This window comes from Trichosurus vulpecula, chromosome 8, assembly GCF_011100635.1.
Source record: "Trichosurus vulpecula isolate mTriVul1 chromosome 8, mTriVul1.pri, whole genome shotgun sequence".
In the NCBI taxonomy this organism is placed as follows: domain Eukaryota; kingdom Metazoa; phylum Chordata; class Mammalia; order Diprotodontia; family Phalangeridae; genus Trichosurus; species Trichosurus vulpecula.
Genome location: NC_050580.1, coordinates 212458769 through 212476509, shown reverse-complemented (window position 1 = coordinate 212476509; position 17741 = coordinate 212458769). Strand labels below are relative to the sequence as shown.

Here is a 17741-nt window from a genome sequence, read left to right as displayed (position 1 = left end):
TTCTCTTTTTGCTTTAAAAATGTTATTTTGCATAACTTTTATGTTAGTAAAAATGTTTTCCCTCATTGCAGGACTTTGAAAATGCTACCGATAAGTAGATCTGTAAAAATGCAAATGAGTTTTTATGTATTTGACATACCTTGAACCATAGAAATTCTGCCATTTTCTCTTTTTACCCCTTCACCAAGTGTTATATTCTCTTATACAAGGATTAACTGTACTTTTTGTTTGGGAACTACTCCCATTTGTGTCATTTTCAGATCTCTGCTTTAATCATGAACAGTAGGACAGGATAGGGACAAGGATTGGGCCCATACTTTCATTGGAATAGGAAATTCCTAGTGAGGAACTTCCTCCTCCTAGGCAGGTTGGAACCTGGTTTTCAATTTATAGTCACAGAGAGTAGCCTAGAGCACCAAGTGATTAAATACTGTCGAGGCTCACACATCTAATATGTATAAGAGACAAAACTTCAACCCAGCTCTTCCTGAGGCCAAGGTCACCTCACTACCCTCTATGCTGTGGTATCAGGATTTGAAGCCAGAAGGGACATTGGAGATCTTCTGGTTCAATCCCATATTTTTCATTTTAACAGATGATAGTAATGCATGTAGAAAGTAATAGAGCTTTCTGTATGCAAAAGATAAGTGACTCAATCGCCTTAAAGAAAGTAACAGAGATTAGTCCTCTCCATTGCTTCTTAAGATTTTATTCTGTCTCTCTTAAAGGCACAGTAGCAATATCCAAAATCTCTGTAAGAAGAGGATATTTAAGCTATGGTTACAAAGTTAAAATATAGAGAATTTCAGCCACAAGTCTTATGGGAGGAGAAGACGAATTGGAGAAAAGGAAATTTCTTCTTTCAGGGAGTCAGATTCAGGACTTTTGTGTTTTATAATGTATATAGTATATGCTTGTGCATGTATGTAAAATGTCAAATAAGCAGCACACAGTATTGGTAAGAACTTAACATTATTGCTGATTATAGATACAAGATAACTAATAATGATATAATAAAACTAAAACTTGATTTGGCTATTTACGTTCAATTCAACTCAACAAGCAATTATGAAATGCCCACTCTCTGCCAGGTTCAAAGACATTTGTGTGAACAGCTCACAATGTATACCTAATCATTATGAAGCATACAAATTTTTATTATTTTTATAGTTTGCTTTTAATTTTTATTTTTTAACATGTTTATTTAAAATTTGGGGTTCTAAATTCTATCCCTTCCTTCATCCCTCCACTTCCCATTCTCTGAGATGGTAGGCAGGGTTATACATGTACAATTATGTAAAACATTTCCATATTAGTCACTTTGTAGAAGAAGACTCAAATAAAAGAAAAGAATGAAGGAAAGACAGTGAAAAATAGCATGCTTCAGTTTGTATTCAAATGATATCAGTTCTTTCTTTGGAGGTGGATAGTATGCTTCATCATTAGTCCTTTGGGGTTGTCTTGGATCATTGTATTGTGGAAAATAGCTACGTCACTCACAGTTCTTCACTGAACAATATTGCTGTTACTGTGTACAACGTTCTCCTGGTTATGTTCACTTCACTATGTCTCAGTTTGTGTAAGTATTTCCAGGATTTTTTGAAATCATCCTGCTTGTCATTTATTATAGCACAATAATATTCCATTATGACCATATACCACAACTTGTTTAGCCATTCCCCAGTGATGGGCATTCCTTTGATTTCTAATTATTAGCCACCACAAAAAGAGCTGCTATAAATATTTTTGTACAAATAGGTCATTTTCTCTTTTTGTGGATATCTTTGGGATATAGATCTAGCAGTAGTATTGCTGGATCAAAGGCTATGCACATTTTTTATAGCCCTTTGGGCATAGTTCCAAATTGCTCTCCAGAATTGTTGGATTAGTTCATAACTCCACTGAAAGTGTATTAGTATCCTAGTTTTCCCGTATCCCCTCCAACATCCAGTATTTCTTTTTGTCATATTAGCCAATCTGACAGGCATAAGGTCGTACCTCAGTTGTTTTAATTTGTATTTCTCTAATCAATACTGATTTAGAGCATTTTTTCATATGACCATGGATAGCTTTGATTTCTTTTTTCTGAAAACTGCCTGTTCATATCCTTTGACCATTTATCAAATGGGGATAATTCATATTTTTATAATGCTCAGTTTTCTCCCTATTTGACTCTCTCTATATAATGACTCAGTTCTCTATATATTTGAGAAATGGGCCCTTTAGCAGAGATATTTGTTGCAAAATCTACCTCCCCCACTTTTCTGCTTTCCTTATAATTTTGGTTGCATTAGTTTTGTCTGTGCAAAAAACTTTCTAATATTGTATATCAAAATTGTCTATTTTATGTTTTGTAATGCTCTCGCCATCCTTTTTCATCCTAACATTTTGCCTTATTCATAAATCAGACAGTTAAGCTATTTCATGCTCTAATTTGCTTATGGCACCACTCTTTAGGTGTAAATCATATACCCATTTTGACCTTATCTTGCTATGCAGTGTGAGATGTTGGTCTATACCTAGTTTCTGCCATACTAATTTCCAGTTTTCCAGCAGTTTTTGTCAAATAATGAGTTTTTGTTCCAAAAGCCTGGATCTTTGGGTTTATCATATACTAGATTACTTTGGTCATTTAATATAATATAATTTGTACCTAATCTATTCCACTGATCCACCACTCTATTTCTTAGTCAGTAGCAGATTTTTTGATAATTACTACTTTGTAATACAGTTTGAGATGTGGTACAGCTAGACTACCTTCTTTCTTATTTTTTTCCATTGATTCCTTGATAACCTTGAGCTTTTGTTCTTCCGATGAATTTTGTTATTATATATTCTAGCTCCTTAAAATATTTTTGTTGGTTTGATTTGTATGGCACTGAATAAATAGATTAATTTAGGTAGAATTATCATCTTTATTATATTGGCTCAGCCTACCCATGGGCAATCAATATTTTTCCAGTTATTTAGATCTGACTTTATTTGTGTGAAGTGTCTTATAATTGTTTTCATAAAGTTCCTGGGTTTGTCTTGGCAGGTAGGCTCTTCAAATACTTTATATTGTTTACCGTTATTTTAAATGGAATTTTTTTCCTATTTCTTGCTTCTGGGCTTTGTTGGTTATATATAGAAATGCTAATGATTTATGTGGTCTTATTTTGTACCCTGCAACTTTGCTAAAGTTGTTAATAATTTCAAGCAGTTTTTTTAGTTGATTCTCTAGGATTTTCTGAGTATACAATCATATCATCTGCAAAGACTGATAGTTTCATTTCCTCTTGCCTATTCTAATTCCCTTCATTTCTTTTCTTCTCTTATTACTATAGGTAACATTTTTAATATAATATTAAACAATAGAGGTGATAATGGGCACCCTTGCTACAGCCCTGATTGTACTGAGAAGGCTTCTAGCTTGTCCCCATTACAGATAATGCTTGCTGATGGTTTTAGGTAAATATTACTTATCATTCAAAGGTAAACTCCATTTATTCATATGCTCTCTAGTTTAGTAGGAATGGGTGCTGTATTTTGTCAAATACTTTTTCTGCATCTGTTGAGATAATCATGATTTCTGTTGGTTTGTTATTGATATGGTCAATTAAGCTAATAGTTTTCCTAATATTGAACCTGCCCTGTATTCCTGGTATAATCTCACAATAGTGTATGATCCTTGTGATACGTTGCTTTAGTCTCCTTGCTAGCATTTTAGTTAAAATTTTTGTATCAGTATTAGGGAAATTGGTCTATAATTTTCTTTCTCTGTTTTTGCTCCTCCTCATTTGGGTATCAGCACCATATTTGTATTTTAAAAGGAACTTGGTAGGATTCCTTCTTTGCCAGTTTTTCCAAATGGTTTATATAATATTGTAATTAATTGTTCTTTTAATGTTTGGTAGAATTCACTTGTGAATCCATCTGGTCCTGGGGATTTTTTCTTGAGGAGTTCATTTGTGACTTGTTCAATTTTTTTTCTAAGATAGGGTTATTTAAGAATTCTATTTCCTCTTTTGTTAATCTCTAATAGTCTTTCACATCTTTTCCTTCCTTATAGGGTAAGATATATTTCTATATCCAACTGAATGTATATGTTATTCCTTCTTTAAGTTAATTTTGATGAAAGTAAAGCTTAAGCTTTGCCTCCCTCCATGTTCCCCTTCATTATATTATTTCTTTCATGCCTCTTTTATGTGGGATAATATACCCCATTCAATCTCCTCCTGACTCCTTCTTCCAGTGTAATCTTCTTTGTCACCCCTTAATTTTTTTTGTATTATCCCATGAAAGTCAGCTTATATCCACACCCTCTGTCTATATACACTCTTTCTAATTGCTCTTATAGTAATATAGTTCTTAAGAGTTAGAAATATTTTCTTGCCATGTAGAAATATAGACAGTTTAACCATATTGAATTTCTTATATTTTCTCTTTCTTGGTTTTTTTTTTTGCCTTTTTATGTTTCCTTTAAGTCTTGTATTTGGAGGTCATATTTTTTATTCAGCTCTGGTCTTTTAATTAGGAATGCTTGAAAGCCCTCTATTTCATTTAACGTGCACTATCCCCCCTGAGAGATTATATTCAGTTTTACTGGGTAGATGATTCTTGGTTGTAATCCTAACTCCTTTGCCTTCCAGTATATCATATTCCAAACTTTCTGGTTCTTTAATGTGGAAGATGCCAAACCCTATGTAATACTGACTGTAGCTCCATGAAATAAGTATAATTATTTTGAAAAGAAAGCTTACTATTATGTCAGTGTCAGATTAAGTTTCTGTCTTATTTGATTATAACATTTAACTTTATAGATGTAGTTTCAGTCAATAAAGTGCTTACTACATGCCAGGCACAGTGCTAAGCAAGCACTGGGGGATACAAAGAAAGGGAAAAAATAGTCTCTACCCTTGAAGAGTTCACATTCTAATGGGGGGGACAACATGCAAATGACTATGTATAGACAACCTATATACCAAATAATCAATAGAGGGAAGGCACTGGCATTAAAGGGGATCTTAGCTGGGAATTGAAGGAAGCCAGGGAAGCTAGAAAGCAGAGATGGGGAGGAAGAGCATTCCAGGCATGAGAAATAGTCAGTAAACATGCCCAGACTCAGGAGATGTAGTGTCTTCTGAGTGTGATACTCACAAGTGTCACAAGGCCAATGTTACTGGATTAAAAAATACATGATTAAGGAGGAACGACTTGTATAAAATGTAAGAAGACCAGAAAGGGGTGTGTGTACGCATGCATGTGCATGTGTGTGTGCATGCATGTGTATGTGTGTGCTAAATTATGAAGGGTTTTGAATGCCACACAGATGATTTAATATTTGTTCCCGGAGGTGATAGGGAGCCATTGAAGTTTATGGAGTAGGGGACTCACCTAGACAGACTTGTGCTTTATTCTTTATACTTCACTCTTCAGGTGGCATGGCTGCTGGGTGGCAACTTCAATAAAAAAGTGAGAGAGAATGTTGCTGATGCTTATGAAAATAAACGATGTTATAATAATAGACTTTTCCTAAAGTAACAGAACTCTATGACCTCTATTCATAGAATGACAGTCTTAGTATGGGAAGAGAGTACCAAGTATAATTCTTCAATTGTAGCAGAAAATGTTGATGCAATGCGTTGCAGCTTTTTCATACCCATCATGAACTCCCTAATTGTTCTTTGGGTGACACTCAACTTTTAATTCTTCAAAGACTGGAAAAAATGGTCTCATTCTACTATTTGATTGGCACAGGGAATTCCCCTCTATCAGTACAGATTGGAAACTTCTCTAGTTCTTTTTAGCAGTTGAGAGCTATTTTCAAGAAAGAGATTATGCAAAGTAATAGGTTTTGGAGGAGTGGAAAGGGACCAAAAATAAATGAGGAAGTTAAACTAGGTATGTAGTGCTTTTAGGCATCCTAATTCATCAATCTCAACTTTTGGTAGATGTCCAGAATATGTAATGTATATAGGAGCATAGAAATTGTGGTCTAGGCCTCACAAATATAACTGGCTTATTTTCCTTTTAATATTCTCTCATAAAAATGCAGAAACTAAGTATCTCTAGAGGAAGTCTGGAAATGACTTTATGAAGCCATCAAATCTATCTCTTGGAAATCTCCCCAGGAAGTTAGCCATTTCTGTTATTCTGAATAACTTCCAGGAAAGGTAGTTCCACAAACTTCATGTATAATACTTACACTGTTTTCAAAGTTATGTAAACAGAAGCTTTCTGTATATTAACCAAGATTCTTAATAAAGAAAAGTCTTCAGTCTGTTATTTATCTCTGAGGAAACACTCAAAATTAGCCAGTTCTTTATATAGTCATTACTAAGAAAGGCAGCATGATGAGGAGGATAGAGCAGCAGCCTTAGTAGGGAAAAACTGGAAAGGAGTGGTGTCTCTGACACATATTGCCGCATGACCCTGAGCAAATCACTCAATTTCTCGCTACCTCCCACAACTCTCTAGAGTGGGGAGCTGCAGAACAGTTTCCAGCCTGCACTGGAGACTTCTTTTTTGGGAGTTCCCTACATCAATTAAATAACAGAACGCAACTGTTTTTTCCAGTCTCTGAAGAATTGAAAGTTAAGGGTCGCCCAAAGGATACTGGAAAAATACATGATGGACATGAGTGGACTGCAACACACTACATCAATATCTTCCTTTACAGATGAAGAATTATGGAGGCAAAGATATGTGAAGCATGTCATCAGATAGGTGTAGGGCTGGAAAAAAAGATGTCACATAGTGACAAGTCATGTAATGAAAGTGACAACTGATAGACATCCCCTGTGCTCCACAGAAATTTATGCAATGTCAAGAGAATTAGATGAAGGCTCTCAGAATGTCATGTGAAACTTTTGGTGAGGATTTATGGGAAGATATGGGCAAGAATTTCATAGATTGAGTAGACACAGATAGATTGTGGCCGGCCCCAATGAAAGGATTACGCACATTGAAGAAATCTCAACTCCATCAGAGTATCAAAATACTGTCATTGTACCACTTAAAGATTCTTATCAGCCTAAGGAAGCCTAGGTTGTTATTGTTAGAGAGGAAATATGGGTGTCTTTCAGCAGTCCATTTTGGTTTATCACTTATTCTAGCAGAGGTCTTTTGATGAGTTATCAAGAAGATTTCTTTTTACAATGGGTACTCCTAGCACCCTCTTGTGTTGAAGGATAAGAGTTTCTCTTCAGAACTGATGCTGAGTGAAGCCAGCAGAACCAGGAGAACATTGTACACAGTAACAGCAACATTGTGTGATGAGCATGTTTGACAGACTTAATTCTTCTCAGCAATACAAGGATCTAAGACAATTCCAAAAGACTAAAGATGGAAAATGCTACCCACATCCAGAGAAAGAACTGTGGAGTCTGAATGCAGATCAAAGCATACTATTTTCTCTCTTTTTTTGTTGTTGCTTCTTTCTCATGGTTTTTCCCTTTGGTTCTAGTTCTTCTTTACAACATAACTAATGTGGAAATGTGTTTAATATGATTGTACATGTAAATCCTGTATCAGATTGTGTCCCATGTTGGGGAGGAGGGAGTAGAGGAAGGGGGAGAAAATTTAGAACTCAAACTCTTATAGAAGTGAATGTTGAAAACTAAAAGCAAATAAATAAATAAAATTTTAAAAATATTGAAAAATAAGTTTCTCTTCAGTTATGACTGCCTGGGGTTGAATATAAACTATGAAAATGGGTAATAGCTTTAAATATAACTAATGAATAAAGTAGTTGCACAATTTTATTTTCAAATCCAAAGGCAATATAACTAGCTGGCTGTACTTTGAAGTCATTAATTTATCATAATCCTGTTATGTATGTATGTAATTTTCTACCTCAAGGTGGAGTTTATGTTCCAAGAAATTATCAAATGCTTTAGAAACAGATGAAGCCAATTTTATGGCAAATGCTTCCAAAAATATCCTAGGCATGCATGCAGTGTTTTTGGTAGATCTAACACCAAATCTTGTTACTTACCATTTCATATCAATTAGAGGAGACTTGAAACATATTGTCAAGAAAACTGGGAAATATGGTTGCACCTGTTTCCCCATTCATTATTATTTTTAAAACATTTAAGCAAAAAATGTTAGGAAGTAGATTTTATTCACTGTTAGGAAGGGACTAATATAGTAGAAGATTGTGTGTTCATGTATATATGTTCATATATATATATATATATATATATATATATATATATATATATATGTTTTATATGTATGTTTTATAACATATATTTTTTGTGGTAAAACTATGACCTTAAAATACTTTTATAGCTCTTCAGAGGGCTAAAATTACAAAATGAGTTATGTATTGAGTAGGAAGAGGTTTTGATATGGTGCAGTACTGTTTGGCCCCAAAGCTGTTTACCTCTGTATAAAGAGTGTGATTAGTTAGCCAGGTTGCTTAGGGCAGTATTGATTTAATAAAATAAACATTTTAAAGAAAAAGATGGATTATGTTATCAAGGAACTTACAATCGATTGGAGGAGGGTGAGATATGTAAACAAACAACTAGACTTCAGGAGAAAGTGAGCCAAGTACAAAGGAGAGAGATCCAAGTAAAGTGCTAAAGAGAAATTTAAGAAAGGAGAAATAGCTTTTATCTGAAGGACTATGTGGGGCAAGGTGAGCAGAAGACTAACTAGAGAGAATAGCAACTCACATGCGACTTGAAGGAAAGGAAAGAATTCATCGGACTGGAACAGGGGCAGAAGAAGAGCCTATTTCTGGAATACGGGACAATATGAATGAAGACATTGAAATGAGAAGAGAGCAAGACAAGACTGGAGAGTAGTTAGTTTGGTATATAGCATATACGAAGTGTGGGTAATATAATAATAATAATAGATGTTAATAGCTGATGTTTGCATAATGCTTTATTTTTTATGTTCACTTTTTAACATATGATTTGAAATTATGAGTTCTAAATTCTCTCCCTCTCTTCCAAGCAATATGATGCCTATCATACATGAAAAGTCAGGTAAAACACATATCCATTTTAGTCATGTTGCAAAGTAAAGCAAAAAAAATAAAGAAAGTGAAACAAATATGCTTTAATGTGAATTCAGAGTTCACCGGTCCTTTCTTTGGAGGTGGATCATATTTTTCATCATGAATTCTTTGGAATTATCTTGGATCATTGTATTGATCAGAGTAGCTGTCTTTTACAGTCGATTATCATTATAATATTGTTGATACCATGTCTGATCTTCTGGTTTTTCTCACTTCACTTTGCATCAGTTCATATGTCTTCCCAGGTTTTTCTGAAAGCATCTTCTTTGTCATTTCTTATAGCACCATAGCATTCCATTCCAATCATATGCTCTAATTTGTTCAACCATTCCCCAATTGATGGGTATCCCTTCAATTTTCAATTCTTTGCCACCACAAAAGGAGCTGCTATAAATATTTTTGTACACGTGGGTCCTTTTCTTTCTTCTTTGACCTTTTTGGAATACAGATCTAGTGGTGGTACTGTAGGGTCAAATGGTATGAACAGTTTGATATGCCCTTTGGACATAGTTCCCAATAATTATCCAGAATGGTTAGATCTTACATAATACTTGAACGTTTGCAAAATGCTTGGAAGTTATTATCTCACTTGATCCTTACAATGACTTTTTGAGGTAAGGGCTATTAATATCCCCCATTTTATAAATGAGGAAACTAAGACTATGTGAAGTCAAGTGACTTGCCAAGGCTCACATAGCTACTAAATGTCTGAGGTTATATGTGAGCTCAGATTTTCTTGACTAAGTCTAGAGCTCTGTAAAACCAGAAAAGTAAGATAGAATCAGATTATGAAGGTCTTAAATGCTAGAAAGCATTTATTAAGCACCCATTATGTTCTGGGCACCGTGCTAAGCACTTTACAAATATTATCTCAGTTGGCCCTCACAGCAACCCTGTGAGGTAGGTTCTATTGTTATCCCCATTTTACAGATGAGGAAACTAAAGCAGACTAAGTGATTTGTTCAAGATCACATAACTAGTAAGTGTCGGAGGCTGGATTTGAACTCAAGTCTTCCTGTCTCCAGATCCAACACTCTATCCACTACACCATCTAGATGCCTTTAGAAAGAACACAATTCATAAAGACCATTACTCTATAAGTTTAGAGAAGGATGAGGTCATTGAGGTCTGAAATGGGACTTTGTGTCCTTCATGGCAACACAGAATTTGAATTTCTTGGGGAAGAGAGGACATTCCAGGTCAGAGGAACAGAAAATGAAAGATTTATGATTGGGGTCAGTTGTGGCATATGGGAGAGGCAATGAAAAAGGGGATGTACATTAGGGAGTGATAGAAAATAAGGTTAGATTGGGGTAGCTAGGTGGCGCAGTGAGTAGAGCACCAGTTCTGGAGGCAGGAGGACCTGAGTTCAAATCTGTTCTCAGACACTTGACATACTTATTAGCGGTGTGACCTTGGTAAGTCACTTAACCCCAATTGCCTTGCCCTTCACTGCCTCCAAAAAACAAACAAACAATAGAAAAAAAGAAAATAAGGTAGATAGATAGGGTGGAGCCAGACTGTGGTGTAGGCATCAGAGAGCCATTGTAATTTTGTAAGCAGAGGAATGACAGGATGAAAATAATGTTTTAAGTTGAATTTGTGTGCAGGGTAAATGGGAAAGCAATTCAAGGAGTCCTGTTGGGAGGAGACTTCAATAATCAAGACATAATTAATGGCAGCCAGCATAAGGGCTTAAGTAGTGGAATTATAGAGAAGTCAATCCATTTTAAAAAATTAATTTTCATTGATATATTTTGTTTTGACATTTCTCAATATGTCCCTCTTCACTTTCCTTACAAGAGAAAATTTCCTTATAAAGGGGAAGGGACTAAGCTAGACCTACAGAACTTGGCAGTAGGTAGAGGCCAAAATTAAAATAGGCTAAACTTCTATGGGCCACAGTTAAGCTTTTTTGCTGCTCATTTTTCAAGGAAAGGTATAATTAATGATTAAACTGTTTTGCTAATAAACCATATTAAAAAGGGAAATTTCAATTAATATCAATTAATTACACTTATTGCTTAAGTTTTTATTCATCCTGAAATCACATTAATGTTAAAAATTACTCCGCTAAGTGGCATAAGTTTTAATACATTTTAAGGTTTTCTTGCTGTTTGTATTTAGTTAGTGGGACGAATTACATTTTATCAGCAATCAGTTTATCGTACTCTAGAATCATGTTTGAATTTGATTTCTTTAGAAATCTGAAAACTAACCTGAGTAGTCATTTTCTGAGTTTGCTTTCTTGAAAAACCATTGTTCCCCACTGAGATTTTTCAACAATTTGGATTTAATCTGTTTTTCATTGGTGTCCAATTTGCTTAAGTCGGGATGTTTTGATTTGAAATGGTGACAAATATTCTATTACTTCAGAATGGCTATTACTTCTCTGCCAATAAGGCACAGTCTCTTGTGTAAGTAAACAAGTATCTATTTGTCTCATCCTGGATTAAACACTCTACCTTCTGATTCAATCTTCTGTTTCTTTTTATCACTCATTTTACAAAGTCACCCCCAAAACTTTAATGTTAGAACCAAAAAATCTCCGCAGCAACTGCTCACATACAAAGAAATACTGAGCCGAGCGTCTGACCTTGGAAAGAGCACCAGGCGCTCATGTAACTTGGAGGGTGGCCACGCAATGAGGGAGGGGAAGAAACCCTCACGTCGTTGCCACTCATCATCATATTGAGGTCATCAGCTGCATTGGCGAGTAGCTCCATTCCCTTTGTTTCTGTTCAGCTCCAGTAAATATTGTGGCTCTTGCCCCTCTCAGACTAGACAGACTGATGATGCTTGGTTGCTGTACTTTATATGACAAACAGGAGAGAGTGCACAGTGGCAACCTACCCACCAAGTCACATGATGGGCACAATAGTGACTAGTGGAAGGTGCGTTAACTGGGGTATGGACAAAGCACTCATTACATCTTTACTTTCTTTTATAGCCTCTACATTTTTTGCAGGCCTTCTGTGTGTTAGGCACTGTACTAAGTGCTTTGAAAATATTATCTCAGTTGATTCTTATGACAAAGAATATTCAACCTGCCTTTGGGGTGGAGAGTCTCGGAGGGAGGGGCCTGATTGCTTCTGTCAGCATCTACATTCCCCAGCTTTCTTCTTCTCTCTTTGGTAAAGGAGGCAGAGGAACTCTCAGAATGTAAAGAAAAGTAAGGGACATTAGCCTGGAAGCATGTGGTGTAGGCCACTGAGGTGATAAGCACAAGCAATCATGAGTCATGAGCCTGGGTGATGCAAATACCGAAATGCCTATGAGTTGTGACCGAGCTAACAGCTGCTGGGAGATAAGCCATGAGGGCCTGTCTGAAGCTCTGAATTGCTCCTTTGTCACCACTGGGCACTGGTGAGAGGGGCAGTGCCAGAGCCCTGCAATTCCAGGGTGGTGAGAGCCAGCAAAGGTTTGGCAACCAACCTGTGACCCCTTGGAACTAAAAAAAAATTTTGTCCATGTGCTTGTCAGTCAGGTATATAAACATGTTTGTTCCTCATCTGTAACTTTCAATTTACACTTTGATTGAACAAACAAAGAATTTATTAAGTGCTTACTATGTGCAAAACAGTATAACAAGTGAAGCAGATACAAATAAAAAGGTAAGATTGTCGTGCTGTGTGTGTGTAGAGAGAGAGAGAGAGAGAGAGAGAGAGAGAGAGAGAGGGAGAGAGAGAGGAGAGGAGAGAGGAGAGAGAGAGAGAGAGAGAGAGGAGGGAGAGAGAGAGAGAGAGAGAGAGAGAGAGAGAGAGAGAGAGAGAGAGAGAGAGAGAGAGAGAGTTTAATGGGGGAGACAGCACATATGGCAGGTTTCAGCTGCAAGACAGATGGAAAAGTCCCATGGTCCTTAGGGAGCAGGGGAGAAGCAGATGGTAATGCCTCTTCTTTAATACAGCTTCCACTGGTAAAATGATATCTGTTTCTGATATTGAACTACTTGAAAGTGCCAAGGACTTTGGTGGTAAGAATTTTTCTTTTCTGAGTTTTCTGAGTAGCTGTGGGTGCAGCCTCTAGGAAGCATCCATTGACCAGGCTACATCTCCATAGGGGCTGTATCCCAGGATGATGCCTGGGGGCACTGGGATGCTAGCATTGCCATTCCAAAGGCTTTTGGGTTCAGGATCCTGGGCTGTCTGTATTAGGAGCTGAGGGGAGATGGCGGTCAAGGTGGTGGTGGTGGTGGTAGGTGGTTTGACTTGCCTGGCACATGCTGCCTCCTGTCTCTCCCTTAGGTTCCCCTGCTGTTTCAGCTAGGTTGGCTTGCCTCCCTTGTGAGTGGCAGTTCGTAAAGGTGACTGACCTTTCTCCACAGGAGTTGCTTCACAGAATGATGGCTTTTATGATGGCTGGAAGCAGGAATGGTGTATGTGTGTGGAGTAGTGCTACTACTTCCGTGTCTCCTTTTTGTATCTGCCTGTTGCAGTTGGTCAGCAATTGTCATTCGTGGTGATGCGGAAGGTGATTCCCCTCACCTTTAAAAATAATTTCTCTTCTCATTGATATCTATGGGGGCTGGGTTGGAAGCAAATCTGATGGGTTGCCAGGCATTGCTATTCCCAAGGCTCTTGGGTTCAGGATCCTGATCTGTCCCCATCCTCTGGGTCTGAAGGGAGATGGTGGTCAAGGTGGAGGTGGTTCTTTGACTTCCTGGCACATGCTGCCTCATGTTATTTACCTACCATAAAACCCTGTTGTCCAACAGAAATACCAAGCTGTATGTGTTTTTTATTTAATGCCTACAAAGAGAAGGAGGAAGAGAGAGACAGAGAGAAACATGGAGAGAAAGACAAAGGCAGAAACGCACACACAAGCACACACACATACAAAGAGAAAGAGACAGAGAAGGCTCCTTATTCTAGTAGAGATATGGAATATCTGGTTTAGACAATTCTAGAGTCCTGGAGCTAATTTAGAACAGCTGGAGAAAGGCTGACGATGAATTCAGAATTCAGATATGCCTAAAAAATGTTTGTGAGCTGGTGAAAGCTACAGGTTTCAAGGGAGCAAAGGCAAACATTTTCTTTCCTTTCTATTTTTGGTCTATATCCATTTGGTACCCTGAGTTTGGAAAAGGAAAGACACGGTCCTAACAGGCCTGAATTTCTAGGGAACCTACCGCAGGAAGGAAGATGGAGTGAGTTGATTGCAAAAGTTCAATACATCCCCCGGCTTAGTAGATAATCGGCCACTCACCCTATTTAGTTTCCCAGAGCTACCTGCTACTTAACATAAAAAGAGTAAAAGCGGAAATTTCAGTAAAACTAACCAACACATAGAAAAAGCCTGTGTTATGCAGTGTTATGCACTCATAGTCACCCAATTCTCCAAGAAGAGGGAGAAGTACTTCTTACCTTTTCTTCAGGGCCAGCCTTGGTTATTATAATTTTACAGCACTCAGTCTCAATTACATTCTTGCTAATCTTTCTATTTACATTATTCTAATAATTACACATCTTTTCCTGCTTCTTGTTATTTAATTTTTCATTAGTGCACATATATCTTATACTTCTCCGTAATCATCATATTCCTTGTTTCTCATAGCAAAGTACTGTTGAGTTATATTGATACACTACAAATTACTTAGCTGTTTCCCAGTTATCTACTTGGTTTCCATATGGAAGAAGTCATTCCAAAGAGAAATTTTAAAGAAAAAAAAACGCAGCATTTCTTGATTGGATATAGAGGATAAAGAAGAGGGAATACCCAAAGATAATGTCAAACCTAGAAAGTTTTGAGAATAATGGAGCTAGCTCATGGCAGAAATAGAGAAGATAAAGACAAACATGTCATGGCTGCTAGGTGGCACAGTGGAAAAGTGCCAGGCCTGGAGTCTGAGTTCAAATCTGGCCTCAGACGCTTGCTAGCTGTGTGACCCTGGGCAAGTCACTCGACTGCTCCATTGCCTCATCTGAAAATGAGCTGGAGAAGGACATGGCAAACCACTCTGCTATCTTTGATAATCAAACCCCAAGAGGAGTCACAAAGAGTCGGACGTGGCTGAAACGACTGAACAACAGCAGCAATGATGAAAATGTCATGGGTGAAGGAGGCACAAATGAAGATTCTCTGTGGTCCAGTTTATTTCCTTTTCCCATAGCCATAAACTGTATACTTAACCTCAGCCAATCCCAAGTCTTATGTATTTTTTAAAATGTTTCTCATTCTCCTCTATCTCTGTAGCATTTGCCATTGTTGATTTAACCCTCCTTGTATTCTCTCCTCCTTTGGCTGCCTTGGTCTTACAATATCCTTATCCCCTTACTTCTCTGGACACTCTTACTGCCCTTTTCAGGCTCTCTTCCTTCTCCATCCATCCCTTAAATGTGGTCATACCTAAGGCTTTGTCCTTAGCATCTGGTCTTCCTGACAGTATTTAGTCTCTTTCTAAGAGATTTTGCCCACGTACTTTGGATTATTACCTCTATGTAAAGGCTTTCTAAATTCTTACCTCAAACTCTGCTTTTTTTCCTGAGGTTCAGTCCCGTGTTTTCTTTTGCTTGTTAACATTTCTACTCGGAGGCTCAATGAGAAACACTTTAAGTTTAGATGGGTCAGAAAATAATTAGATTTAGAGTCAGAGGACCTGAGTTTTAATTCTGGCTTTTATACTTTCCACATGAATAACTTTAATTTTTTAAAAAACAAAAAGAGAAGGGCTTGAAAATCCCTTCTTCTAGCTTTAAATCATGACTGTGTTGGGCTAGTTAAATTCCCTCTCAAACTTGTTCCTCCTCTTTGATTTCCCAAGTTTTGTCAATGGCACTACTATTCTAGTTACCCAGGCTTTTGAAGCTTTAGAGTAATTTTGACTCCTCTCTCTCTTCAGTCTCTCTATCTAACCAGTTACTCTGTCAGTTCTTCCTTTTCACTCTCTCGAATCCATCCTCCCATTCCATTCCCATAGCCAGTACCTGTGTTCAGGCCCTCATGACTTTTTTACATGTTGCCTCCATCAGAGTGCAAGCTTCTAGTGTACTAAGGACAAATCTTTGTATCTCCTGTGCTTAGATAGTGACTGGTATATAGTAAGTGTTCAAACACTTTCTGATGGACTAAGACATCTTTCCTGAACAGACCTGGAGAACTAAATGTCATTTAGAAAGGGTCTGTGAGGAAATATGAGTTAACAGTCATAGAGAATAAATCTGTGAGAGACTTAAAGAGTTAATTTACATTTTTGAAAGCTGTCTGAAAAGTGTTTAAAAAATTTATTTTTTAGAGAATTGAGTTTAACTCTTATTTTTTGGAGAAGACATTTTCAGAATTCTAAGTAACTTTAACTGCCAGGTGATTTCAAGTGTTGTAATGTAGTTCCACAGTTTTGGAGGAATCACCAGTGGTAGCTGTTGGTGCGGGATGACTTTGGCTATAACCTTTCTCACACCTGGTACATTTTAAAAATATCCTTCTTATATTTATACATTATTGGTTATTGATACTAATTATGTAGCTAATAATATTGATGTTTTAAAAGTATTGACGTTAATTTAAGCTTGTAGGTTCAAAATTTGATACAGAAAGGAGAGAAAACAGAAAAGAGGTTTATCTGATGTTTACAAGCTGAAGTGGGGGCTCCGAAATAATTAATTAATGAGAGATTTTACATTTTTGGTAATTTGTGAGGAAATATCAGAATATACCCCTTGATTTCCTTTCAACTTGGTGAAAGAATTAATAAAATAATGAAAGATTTAGCAGGTTGAAGGTTGGGAATTTTGAGTGTTTGTCTTCATGAGTACTTAAGAAGTATAGTTAGCACGCTACACCCGTGGTGTTAAATGCAAATAGAAACAGATCCCTGCTGGTGGCTTATTGATTTAGAAAACCACAAATTAACTAAGTCATCTCTTCTGAAGAGACTTGAGATTTGGTGTGTCCTCAAGCTGACTTAATTTCAGCTCTGGTATCAAACTGAAATAGAAACAGATGCCTTCTAGTGGCATGTTGACTTAGAAGATCACGAATCAACATTATGTTTCTCAATTATAGTTTAATCTGGGTCCAGCCATACTTGGGAGTTTTGTGGGCTACTTGTGGTCAGTAGGCCTTGAGTTTGACATTTCTGCTCTACATCATCATAATACCTCCACATCCCAAGGGATTACTATATTTGGAATATAGATTAGGCAGTTTAAAAAGCACACACTCTTACAGGTGGGCTAGCACAAAGTCTGGCTTTGTTGTGGTTGAATTATTTCAGTCATGCCCAATTCTTCCTGACCCCATTTTGGGGTTTTCTTGGCAGAGATACTAGAATGGTTACTGTTTCCTTCTCTAGCTCATTTTCCAGATGAGGAACAAAGGCAGGCAGGGCTAAGTGACTTGCTTAGGGCCACACAGCTAGTAAGTATCTGAGGCCAGATTTGAACCCATGAAGATGAGTCTTCCTAGCTTAGTGCTTCATCCACTGTGCCACCTTGCTGCCCATATTATTATCTAGCCAGTCCTCTCCTATGCACCTTCTTACCAGCCCATCTGAGTTGTCTTATGTAGCATTTTGAACTTGAAGATATGTGTTTTTCTTTATGCTAGTGAATATTGTAAAGCATTCGGAAATTATTTCTAATTACACAGGAGATCATTAGTCAAACTGGTATTGAAACTTACCTCGATCTGATACCTTCTAGTAGCTACTGTGATACCCTGTAGTATCACAAGGAGAACAGGAGTCATATTTGGGATAATCATTAATTACATTTTTGTTGGCCTTAAA

At 37.0% G+C, this 17741-nt stretch overlaps 1 protein-coding gene across 1 annotated transcript in view; it reads left to right on the top strand.

Moving 5' to 3' along the window:
- Positions 1-17741, top strand: part of SLC35F4 (solute carrier family 35 member F4) — a 309305-nt gene that overhangs the window by 138108 nt on the left and 153456 nt on the right. Inside the window, 1 exon segment of the mRNA XM_036736238.1 lies at positions 13382-13407. Within this exon segment, the coding sequence (XP_036592133.1) occupies positions 13382-13407 (26 nt within the window).